General features: G+C 39.6%; 1 protein-coding gene across 3 annotated transcripts in view; it reads right to left on the bottom strand.

The window, feature by feature from the left end:
• Nucleotides 1-13,031, bottom strand: part of FIGN (fidgetin, microtubule severing factor) — a 131,871-nt gene that overhangs the window by 4,015 nt on the left and 114,825 nt on the right. For 2 of the 3 annotated variants that reach the window (XM_090045602.1, XM_090045603.1), the window contains one exon: nt 1-5,541. This exon is cut by the window's left edge and continues 4,015 nt beyond it. The exons of the other annotated variant lie outside the window; for it this stretch is intronic. In XM_090045602.1, the coding sequence (XP_089901728.1) occupies nt 3,290-5,541 (2,252 nt within the window). In that variant the 3' untranslated portion in view covers nt 1-3,289. The remainder of the gene's footprint in view (nt 5,542-13,031) is intronic. 3 annotated transcript variants of the gene reach the window in all.

Raw genomic sequence — 13,031 nt, 5'->3', positions numbered from 1 at the left:
TCCATTCCCTCCTGCCAGCCCTGACCAATTGCAAAAGACAGCTAATACCAAATACCAAAGCTATTTCAAAGACTAGCAAATAGTGCAGCCTGAGGATGCCACCTGGGGTTTTTCATATCCCCCTCCCCACAAATGATTGTGATACATTCCAGGGTCTGAAAGCTCAGGTCCTGGGGCTTGCTTCCCTCCTGCTAGGAAATTCACCTAGAGGGGACTAGAGTGATAAGGCATGCACACCTCTGCTAAACCTGGGACAGGGAGGGGGGAAGGGAGTGGGGGGAAAGGCCTGGAAACAGCCAGCTCAGTCCCTTGACTGGAAGAGATTCAGGAAAGGGAGAGGATGTGGCCAGATTGTTCTGGGGTGCCATCAACTGTTTTCCAGGGAACCTCTTGAGAAGAGCTCTGACCATACACCCCCAAATGTGGGGGGGGGGGAAGGAGGGAGGATTTTCAACCCCTAGTACCCCCCGGGTTGAATCAAGCACTTGAAATGTATGCATTTGGGGAACACATATCCACACATGACCTCAGCTTCTGCCTGTCTGTCACATTAGTTAATATTTGAGCAGTCCATTTTTCAGAGTGTATTTTCAAGAGATAGTTATTAAAGCTGAAAGCCAAAATGAGCATCTACAATTTCATTTATTTTTTGTTTTTGACTAAAAGAAGGAAAAAATACACTAGTGCAGTTCAGTATTTGGCATTACTTTTACTAGTCACAATAATCCATTTCTATATGGATTTATCAAGAGTAGGTTTGTCAAAATTTGCCTGAACCTCTAAAATGAGTACAGCTTGATGGAAGACATGAAATGCAATGTCTAAGACAGAAAATGGGTCAGCAATCTGCAAAAGTAAACTTGCCAGTGAGATCAATATGAACCTACAACTAATGGGGATATCAGAATTTCATAACAACGAAGAAGGTAGAATGGCTGAGGCGGGTGTCTGTGGGGAGAAAGGGAAGAGAAAGGAGTGGGTCAGAACAAACAATTTGCGTTTTACTCACTGTTGTAAAAACAGGTGGTGTGTTTAAGTCCTACTTTCTGTATCCTTAATGAAAGGCACTGTTTATAAAATGGTACTTTCATGTTTAAAACATAAATTTTAGTTAGACAAAATGTTTGCCAGGAATCCCTCTTAAATTAAATTTTGGTTTATTTGCTCTGTTTTTAAGCAATATCTACCTAAATATATTTTATATATTAAAAGAAAGATGAACGAAGGCAATAACCAAGAGTCATAAATTTCCAGCAGTATCATGAAATCCCTCATTAGCTTTCTAAATGCTAAATGTTTCAATTGATTTAACATAATGGATGAGATCTGTACAATTTTTGAGAAGACAAACAGGATCTGGTAACAGATTGGTATCTCTCTTCTTGGGGCTTTCAGTGCATTTCTTTAACATTTTTGAATGTACATCACTTAACAGAAACATTAAATGCCAGTGCTTTGCAACAGTTTTGTTACTGTCTCTTTAAAGTAAACAACAACAACAAAAAATACATTCAAAAAAGCAAGGCTGTTCTGCTCATGCGGTGGCAGAGGCTTTGGGCAGCTGCAGCGTACACTGCTCCTGTTCACAGACATTACCCAACATCAGTCAGCTGTCATGAAAAAAGTTGCACATAAAGCATTAAAGGATAAAAAGAAAGACACTGTGGGGCAGGGGAAGAATGGAGCAAAATGCCACACATGCCAGCTAGTCTTTCCAGAAGGAAGACTCCATAGTACGTGTATGGGAGGGAGCCAGGAGGGCTTAAGGTACAGAGAAACGTGACTTCAGGAGAAAACAGCAGATCTCTGAAACTCGTTTAGCAGGTTAGCATTCCTAATGTAATCTGACTTTATTTTTTGTCTTATTTCTTACTTTGCTTTCCAAGAGAAATGTAACAAAACTGAGGTAGCAATAATGGTGGGTACACTCCAGCCGAAAAGATTGCTAATAGATGCTAAATGAAGATTGTATTAAAGACAATGGAGCCATACAGACACAATAAAAATGAAACTTTACAGTTTGGGTGGGGAAATAAAAGTACTTTGAGGGTTCAGTTTTCCTTTATTATTTGTATTGTTTGTTTGGTCATGGTCTACTGCATTGCTATAAACAGTTCTGCACCCCATAGCTATGCCCATGACCTACAAGGATTCCATTCCTTACAGTTTTACCAAAATAACCGCAAAACTACAACTACAGCCAAGTAATAAAAGGCCAGCAGTCATAGTTTAAAGGTAATTTGCCTCTCGGAGTCCTATGGAATCTTATATTTGACTGTTCCAGCTGCAAACATAAACTGATTAAGTGGCTCTCTTTTCATCTGTGCACCTTCTAAAGACTGTATCGCGTAATTATAAAGGAGCAATATGCTGAAACCTCTTACAGTTTACCAACAAGAGAATTATTCTGTTCTGTTCTGTTCCCAGAAATTGGCAAAAGAACCGTTTCTTAACACTTCTGTTTCTACTTTAAAGCTGTAAAGATCCAGTCATATCACACTTCAGTATTTTCCCGGATACATTCAAAGTAATTTTCCTTGCCATTTTCCAATTGTTGAGGTAAACATACATATTTAATATAAAGTAACATTGAAGCCTAGCCTATAACTCTCAGCAGTACATAGTGCTTTCAACACATTCCTTTGAGGTACTGTACAAATCACAATCACTTTCCTGAGTTTTTGCAGACAGAACATTAAAAGAAATGAACTGCAGAAATTAAGGTCCAGATTACCGTTACCCTGTTTTACCTGTTCTTAGTTTAATACTGCAGAACAGACAGGATTGAGGAATACTGTTGCTCTTAGAATAGCAAAAATCTGGTTCTCTGTCACAACACAACCGTTCATCTCTTTAGTCCGAATAATGTTTGAAGTTAAAGCTCTTTATATTAGCACATGCCACCAATGTAATTGTGAGGCAAACAAAAAATAAAGCACCACTTCAGGCACTTGACAGCAACTAAATCTCAAGAACAGCAGAATGGAATCAACACACAGGGTTCATGTCCTTCTGAAATCAACCCACTTGCACCTTGCTCCTTGGTGAGTGTTGTCTAGCTTGAACAGAACTGAGCATCAACATACGCTTTCTGTCATGTGTGGCTTTTCAGATCAGCAGCTCTTGTTTGATGCACTTTTCCTTCAAGTCTACCCTGACTCTTTAGAGGCAAGGTAAATTGTAGTCTTCCCAGTACCCTTTGAAATTTGAACACTACTGAAAAGGGGTTCTATACCCTATGTAGCAGGTTGTGTGTGTGCCAACATTCATTACATTTTTTAAAGTAGTATCACTGACTGCAACCAAACATTTTGTTCCATTCAACATATGTATCAAGCTCTTTTTGAGATATGCTAGGCTGTATCTTGCAGAAAGCATTTTCAAAGTCTTGATATGTAACTGGCCTCAACTGGCTGGGCATAATGGCTGAAAGGTCTGTGGCTGGCATGGCATGGAGCGGGCCTACCACTGCTTCCTGACACAAGTGAGCCACGTCCAGTCCAGAAAAGCCTTCTGTGCGCTGGACAAGCAGTGCAACCTCCTTGTCATTGAGACAGTAATTGTGCTGTGAGAGCAGTTGTACTATTATCTGGTGCCTCGCTGTGCTGTCAGGAAGTGGGATTAAAAGTCGTTTCATGAAGTACCTTCGAAGAGATTCATCTATTTCTTCTGGTTTACTTGTGGCGCAAATTACTACTATTTGGTCCTCAGCAGAAGTTAGTACGGTGTCCAGCTGCATAAGGAACTCGGTTCTCATCCGACTTACTGGACTGTGTTCTTCACTCACTTGAGATGAAAGAAGCATATCAATGTCACTAACAAAAATCACTGAGGGTTGGCGACACCTTGCCACAAGGAAGGAAGCATGAACTATTTTCTCTCCTTCCCCTAACCACTTTGTGACAAGACCAGAGCCAGTGATTTTGAAAAATGTAGCCCCTAGCTGACTAGCTATGCATCTGCCCATTAATGTTTTGCCTGTTCCCCGAGGTCCAAATAAAAGAATGCTCCGAGGTAGAGCAGTCAGTCCATTGAATGCATCTGACCTCAATACTGGCCATAAAACCTCCTCTTTAATGACAGCCTTTATCAGATCTAGGCCAGCAATGTCATTCCAGTCCACTGGAGGTCCTTGGTTGATAATCTCATTGGTTACAAGGTCAATGAGGTGTGTATCAGTATTCTTCAGTTGCTCGTCCACAGAGTGGTTGGATGAGGTAGCTGCACGAAGTCCGGGGCCTTGCATTGGGTGAGGAAGGAGTTGCCTATGCTCATCACCATGTTCATTCATTACAGGGGAGGTGTACTTCCCAAAGGATTCATTTGTTCTTGATCCCAATGCATTTTTAGCAGTACTATAGGATGGGGGTGTTAGAGCCCTACTGGACTGGCTGCTGAATTTCCTTTGCTGTTCAGAGGACATTAGCTGCTTTGTTGGCTTAAATGCTAAGGATGATGTTTCAGCACTTCTGTCAAAGCCATTCCCCCTGTTTGCGTTTGAGATGCTGTTGTCGGGCATTCTGTACATCGGACTCTGTGTAGATCTCTGTTGGCCATAGCTGTAATTTCCATAACTGGAGTCCATTTCTCCTTGCCCTGCCATATAGAAAGCTTTCCTTTTGAGAGAACTCGCTGTACTATTTGTCAGAGCTGATGGTGCAATGGGTGTCAAACCGTGACTCTGGTAAGTGTAACTGGGTACAGTGGTTGGGGGCAAAGGAGTAGGAGCAGGAATTCCTGAAGGCAGGTATGCTGACGGAGGTGGTGCACCGCCAGGGCTGTACCCAGGACCAACGGCAGTTTGAGGAGGATAACTAGCAGAAGGATAGCTGTAACTGGAGAGGTTAGAAGTCCCATTGTAGCCTGGGACTAGGGCTGGTGGTGGTGGTGGTGGTGGGGGGGGCTGTAAAAGCCCAGAGCTATGCAAAGGAGATGGATGAGGCGAAGGAAGTGCAGGTGCTGGCTGGCCACTGTAGCTAGTATGTAAATAAGAGCCATTGTATCCTGTAGCATATTCCTGAGATGGGAGCCCTGAATGAAGACTAGGAACTGTATGACTTCCGCAGGTACTACTAGAATAACTAGGTTCTGTCAGGTTACTGGCCACCCCAGGTGAACTCCCTATGCTGGCAGAGACATCTGCTGGAGGGAGGGCTGTACTTACTCCAGCTTTGCTGGCAGTAATAACATCAGGGACACAGTTCATTGGATAAACACTCTCCGAATTCAAAGAAGGCTGCCAGGGTTCGCTTTCATTCTTCCGACCATTCACCAGCCCTGATGGAGCTTCGGAATAGTTACTAAGGATGGGTCGTTCAGCCGGGCCTTCTAAAATGCCAGAATACTTTTCTGCATATTTTTTCAACAGATTGGAGGCAGTCAGAGCAGAGATGTCATCATTGGCCCAGGCATACTGATAGGTGCGCTGCAGGTGTCCACGGTATGCTTCCACCTTGTGGGCAGGAGACCGGGTGGTTGAAGTGATATCAAAGTGCTGTTCTGGCCACTGGGCATGCTCCGGCGTCCACTGCATCTTCAAGCCTAGGGTTGTGGGAAAAACAAAGTTAACAGCAATCTTAGATATTTTGGACGCCTTCAAAATTACTTGTACATGTATTACCTTTTTAATTTTTCCTTAGTTCTCTCTACAATTACTGTATGTCAGATTAGAGATCTTTACCAATAAAATACAATGAACGCCTTTACAAAACAATAAAAATATTCAGATTTGTTTAAATATAGATATGAGCAGAGCCATATTTTTGCTTAGTTGGAGAAAAACATTATTTGTTCTGCAAAGCCAGTTTTCTTAAAGTAATTAAACAAAAATGTATACATTTTAAATACCAGGAGTGTAGATTTGTTGTTAACCTACAAGACGCCTAACTATTCTGTCTTCTCTCATCACAGTTTCGGTTTTATATTTTAACCAATATAAAAATATGAGACACAGCTGACAGATCACATCTAGGATACCTCTCTTATTTGGTACTGAACACCTAGTTAGCACAGTATAATGCACCCTGCGCAGAACAATATGACACAGACATAGCAGGTCATTCCATAATCCAACTCTCATCTAAAGTGGTCCACGACAGTTTCAAATCTGCTTCGTGGAGTGCAGCAAAGCAATCTCCCAGGCAGCGCTCCGTCGCTTTCATCACACAAAGCCTACAACTCGGTATGAATTACAACTGGCTCCTTTCTGCCTCTCAGTTCTGTTGTTGAAGCTCTGGAAAAAAAAACAAGCATCACTTGTCTGTCGGTCTCCTTGCTTGCTCTCTCTTTTTCCCCCTCACAGCCTCCAGGGTGCAAAGAAGGGGGGGGGGAGGGAACCAAAGAAAGAAAAGAAAAGCAGCCTAGGCCTAAAAGTTCTGTGGCTTGCACTGCTAGCTATACACCCTGTCAATTCAGTAAACTAAGCAAAAAATGCAACTGCTACTTTAAAGCAATTAATCTTGCAAATAATGTGATGCAATTTTTTTTCCCCTGGTAATCCACCACATGTAACAAGAACAATTTACAAGCATTAACCCCCTCCAACTCTTACCTATGCATGGTAGACATGTTGCTAATTTTTGTACAGCTGAATCAAATAGGCCTCCTTAATCTCTCTCATATTACCAAAAATGATTTTTGCAAACAGTCTTGTGCCCTCTGGCATAGATTCTTTGATAAGAAGGAGGCCTAGTCTAAATGAAGCATCTGTGGCACTAGCTCCCTTCTGAATTACTGCAGTCTATTTTGACAGCTTCTACCTCCTCCTGTTTTCCTCCCCAACCCCTTTAGCTCTTCATTGCCTGACTCTGGCATCTGACATGGCCAGCTTAGCCTCACTGAGCTAAGCCTAACACAGCACACAGTTTGGTAACAGAATGGCATGTTTATTCCCTTCTGATTCCCTCTTCCTTGTTTGCAAAACCACTGCACCAGACACTGGAAGTTAATTAGCAGGATGATGCTGTGCTAATTGTGTTAATTTACAAGGTTTTAGTCAAAGAGAATCATGCCAGGGCTGGCACTGCTGTCATGCTTCCGACTTAATGATTAAGAAATACTGAAAACAAGGTGGGAAGGATTGCAGTAATTACACAATAAATGAATAAAGCAACAGGATTCATTTGCAAATATATTTTATTGCAGTTGCACTAATTTGCATTTGGATTTTTTTTAAGGATTCATGCATTTGCAGATCACTAAATCAGTTAAATTTAGCCTGAAAACTGCAAAGTACAGTTTAATTGAGCCTTATATTTTATTAGTACAAATACTGCAAATCTCACTCCATCTGAGTTTACCAGTGACTATTTGGGGGATTTTTCATATTGTATTTTCCCTTCATTTTTCAAACATTTGGCAACTTGAGAAAAATGCCTCTTAAGCATTATACAGTTACCATATAATATTTAATACAGAGAAACGCTTGACAAATCTAGTTTCAAGGCTGAGACTTTGGCAGATATATTATCTTCCTTTGGAATTAATATAATCTTTTTGTTTATTGTTTCTGAAGTTTTAAGCACTGCTTTTTAAAGTGGGAGGAAATGTAAATATAATGTGAAGGTGGGTGAAATTACAGAAATATGCTCATATGAAAAACATGCAATTTTAATGCAGTACTATCAAGCAGCTTTTCAGAAATCAGACTTGGGTTAAATTCAGCTGGAAATCTTAAGAGCAACATCACCAAGAGCCAATTGCAAGTAATCAGTATCTAAAATTCTTCTAACATCGTGGGATTTACTTCAAGCCTTTTTTAAAAAGGAGAATATTAATGTGGCTATAACATAGAACTGCCTAAAAGACATCCAAATTAATTAGCTTTCTGTAAGAATTTTTTTTGTTATCCACCCTTCTCAACTTTGGACTTGAAATACTTTCAAAACACAGAAAGCTTGTGTTATATAGACACACGTGGAAACCTGAAGAGATTGATGATTCACGAGATACATGTGAATGAATGCCACAGGAGTGTCTTAGTAAAGATTTCAGTAGTAAGCAACAGCAGAACTTTCGAGAAGGATTGAAACAGGCATGGACACAGCCTTTTGCACACTTTGACAGAACGAACACTACTGTACTAGTTCATAGATATGCTTTGGACCCAACATCGTTATTGCCTACTAAATGGAAAGTTCATATTAGGAAATAAAAAAGTACTACATCTGGTGTCAATGTAAAAACATGTAGAGTTTAATATCTAATAATTATGAGTTTTATAATAACTTTTCACAAAACACACATGAGGTTGGGGGGAAAGAGGGAGGGGGAAAGTCTATTTAAAATGCTTAACAGTCCCAGTTTTTAGTGGGTTTAAACATATTCCTACACATTTTTCTTAAATGAAATTTGCAAGAGGATTTTATGAAGTTTATGAAGTCACATTCATCCAAGCACTTTATCTACAATAATTGACCATAGATTTTGGGTTGTCAGACAAGCTTTAGATGTATTCACTGAACAGTAGTTTAAAGTTTATTTACTGATTCTTATTAAATACCAATGCATCTAATAAATGCTGTAAAAGTCAGGATTTGAATATCATTAGATAAACTTAAAGAGATCCAGATTGTCCTCATCTTCTGAAATAAGAGCATTTGTTCCAGGGTATCGCAATCATTAATGTTATTCTGAAACACATGTTTCAAAATACAAATAGCTATTTCTTCTATCTGACATTATCACAAAACTTTGAATTAACACAAAACTTTACTATGGTTATCTCTGTTGGTAGCAATCACAAGGGTCAAATTTATGATTCAGAAAAAAATGCAATTTGCACTTTTTTCTGTTAGCAAACTTGTTCTGTTTGTTTTTCAAGGAAATCAATATTTGCAGTAGCTCGCCAATTATATTTTACTTAGGATTTTACTATTTGTGTTTTGTCTTGTTTTGTATGCTATAGCCTTCTGCAATTTTAAGGCCTCTTGAGGCTGATTTAACTGTGTCAAGTCAAGTAATAAGACTATATTTAGAGGCTGCATTATTGCAACATTACCTCAGATCTGAAATAAGAAGCAGTCTTTTATAGTGCATATTTGCTTAGTATTTAATGAAAATAAGAACAAAGAAAGCAAAGCAAGACTGTGCTTCATGAAGAATCATCTGAATTACTGATATTTATGAAATAAATCTCTAAGCTGTTAATATTGGATAGCAAAATGAATAAACCAGCATTTGGGTTCTTTACGACAGAAAGCTATCTATCTGAAAATTGCTTTTAAAATTATTTTAACAAGTGACTTTCAAGAAGTGGGAACTGTCTAAGCAATTTTATTCTTGTTCTGACAGCACTTCTATGTATTTCTCTTCAGGAAATGTTGTAGTTGGTTCTGTTTAGATTACATTTAGAATAATTATCAGAGCCAAAACAGTATTTTACAATCCTTTTTTTTTTTTTTACTCAGTTTCTGCCAATATCCTTTTCCTTTTGATTTTACTTGTTTAACCTGGAAATAAAAAGCCTGTAAAGCAATACTTTATGAATTTCATACCCCTGATTCCATAAAACAGAAGTACCCTTGGAAATTCAGCTTTGTAGATTAAAAAACCCCAAAACAATAAAGGAAACCATGCTAGAGTTGTGGTAAAATTAAAAATTAAATTGACTGTAAGGACACTGACAATTTTATAGACTAGCTGTGTTTTTAACACACACAAATTCTTCCCAAGTCTCTCAGCTGTACCATATATTCCCAAATCCAAGACAATATTTAATTCAAGATGACCCCAAATAATTAGGGCCTATACACAGAAAATTTATAAATGTTAGAACTTTCAGTGCATAGAATCTAATTATTGGAGGGTCAACTTAAATTTGCCTGCCCGCCATGGCAGCAGGGAAAGCAGTGGCAGGAGGGCCAGGTGTTTGGGGAGTGAAGCAGCTTGGCTCTTTTCCCCCTGCTGCCCCTACCACTTGCTCTTCCGGCACCTGCCCTCCTCTCCTTCCCTGCTACTTAACCCTATGCCTGCACCCCTTACTGCTGATCCCCCGATGGCTGTGCCCCCACAGCCTCTGCCCCACTTGGCTGTGTACTCTGGCTCCAGCAGGGTTTCAGCTCTACTGTAGCTTGGGGCACAGAGCACATGTTTGCTTATATCACCAAAACTGATTTTTGCAACCCAAACCAGTAGCAGTGGCAGCAGTGAGGCAGCTCTAGCCCAGGCTCCAGGGCCTGGCTGGAGCTGCTGCTGCTGCTGCTTCTGCTGCAGCACTGGGGGAGGGGGCTGAGGCTGCAGGGGTAGGAGGCGGAACAGGAGGGAGGGGCAGAGGTAGTAGGGAGGCAGGCAATAACTGTGGCTCCTATCTCAACCCTATGTCAGGGCTGGAGACAGAGCTGCAGCAGCTACCTGCCCTACCACAACCTTGTACTTGAATCCAAGACTTGAATACTGACTTCAGTAGGAGTGGAAAGAGCTCAGTAATCCACAGGGTTGGACATACTAAGAAGAGATAAAGGCAAAAGACCAGCATTCTGGTTGAACGTTAATTGACTGATTTAGGTTACTACCTTTTTCCTGGTTTTCACTATGGAGATTTGTATTACACACTTCAGCCTGGAACATATGAGGAAAAGTGAATGATCCTATTACAATGACAGTTCTAATAGCTTGATTCCACTTTCAGATCAGTATATTTGCTCAACAGTCTCTCTTATGTGTACAATACTAAACAGAACAAATAACTATATATTTGAATTCCTTAATACATGAACGACACTAAAACTACCAAATTTTCCACATGCAACACTCCTCCTTTTCAAGAACTAGCTGTTGGAAATTGGAGTGTGCAGTATATATGATAAATGTGGTAAAAGCAGTTTCTGCCACTTACTTGGCAAAAGTGAAAGCAACTCTGCTTGCAATTCCTAGGGAGAAGAAAAATGGCTTTGCTCCCTAACTGCTACTACTCAATTACTTATGACTTGATTATTCATTCTGCATTTCAAAAATCAAGATGCATAATTTATTTTGGGTATGTTGTATGCGACAAATACGGTATTTTGTTAAAAAACACTTCATGTAACTGTCATATTTCAGAAACAAAGAGGATGGGGGAAGAAGTTGTGTTTTACCTGCAAAAATATTATGGCATTGTAAGAAAATAAAAAACAAACCATGTTAAGGCAAACCAAGCTTCTCAATTATTTAACTTCAATTTCTGTTGGGATGCTTAAGGATGCATCAAGTGCATAAAATCTCATGACTGGTTTCCCCTAACCCACTTTTATGGTATTCAAAGAGAAAATAAAATAAATCTCATTCCTTTTTTTTTTTTTTATGTTTTAATTTAGAATTTTCCTATTGCCTAACACTATATCACCAACACCCTCAAATTCAGCAAAGCCTTTAAAACATGTCCTGAAGTTAATTTCTAATAAGCAAAAGCTGTAAGCAGGCTTTACATTAAATTGTATTTACTGAATAAGGATAGATTGCTGAACTGGGACCTTAGCGATGAAGTAAATAAGATCTTCATGTCAAGACTCTATAGTGGACTTCTGTTTAGCATATTATTTGTCAACATATGTCAGCAAAAAATTCTGACTTTGAACACCACCTAAAAGTCCACTTCCACCAAAACTCTGGATCTGCAGGTAGATTAAAATTTCATGGCTCAGGACCACTTCTAATTATTCACACATTTAGCTAATGATTTCAACAGATGCTCTGAACTACTAAACTGTTGCATTCGATCATGTACTTGATTAATTCAAGACACTGACTATTTGCACTATGGATTCTAATGATTCCATCCAAGAACTTGCTTTTATTACATGGATAGAGCCCACTTGGGGCAGCACCAAAGATCAACTTAGACTCATAGGGCTCTAATCCATCCCCTTGCTTGATGCATGAATCCCTTGCTCAAGAGAGGTACTTCCATTGATTTAAACAGGCACGTGCCTAATCAGGCACAGTACTAAGAGCCTACAGATGTCTGATTTCAGTGGGAGCTGAAGATGTTCAGCATATCGAATGATCGTCCCCAAACCTACATTTTATGTCATTTTGGAACCTGAAAGGTTGAAAACATCACCACTCACTGTTCAGTACTTGTAGTTTTTGAGGTTCAATTACAATTCTAAACTTCTGTGTACTGTCAAAAGCTCAAGAATAATACAAAATTATACCAGATGAATTTATCCTTCACATCCATTTTTATTAAAAAGCTGACATACAAATATTTGAAGTTACTGGTATAGACCTTTCTTTAGAGAGAATAGTACTCTGAGCTACCTTCTACCTGAGCTCTCTGTGGTAGATCAGAAGGAATCTAAAAAAGCAGATCATGCCAATTCTTTGCAGAATTGGGCATAGCTTTTGAAAATAACTCCAACATTTCAGGAAAAAAAAATTCCAAGAGAAATTATTCCAACCCTGCAGAGTCATTTACTGCTCTTGGTTTCCAAGGAATACCATGCAAGAATGAGATTCTGCCCAAGTTGCAAGATCAGAGTCTAACTTCGGACGCTTTGTCTGATAAGCAATAGCTTAGAGTTTGCTTTGATGTATATGGTATAAATCTTTGAAAATATGGCTTGTTCTTACTTATAATCAGCCCCATCTAGACTGAAACCTTAATGTACCCTGTGGCAGCACCATTAGAGATGCTGCATGGATAAATGCACATATTGTTGCCTGGAATAAACATTGCATGACTGAACACTGATAGTGGGGTAGTTAACAATGGTGAGAGATGATGGTAATTAGCCCACTCTTGCTGCTGTGCTGGCCCAACTATATAACCTCACGTCTAAACAGTAGTGTACAGGCCTGCGGCTGCCATCAGTGGAACAGTAAGTTTATAGTCTAGTTTAGACATGGTCTATAAGAGGGATTATAAGTGTTGCTATGGATTGCAATGAGAACAAGATCAGGCTCTGAATTCCAAATTTCAGGCAGGAACCTTTACTACACAGCTGTCTCAGAGGATGCTATAAAAACTTCCCAACCTTTTTAAGACCAAAGTATTTGAAAGTAACTAGTCACTAGGGCTGTGCGAAATCTTGCTGAGTATTTTGTTTTGA

This window comes from Crocodylus siamensis, chromosome 4 (assembly GCF_052110815.1).
Source record: "Crocodylus siamensis isolate JL-2025a chromosome 4, ASM5211081v1, whole genome shotgun sequence".
NCBI lineage: Eukaryota > Metazoa > Chordata > Crocodylia > Crocodylidae > Crocodylus > Crocodylus siamensis.
Note: the sequence above shows the minus strand (reverse complement) of the source record. Positions and strands in the feature narration are given on the sequence as shown.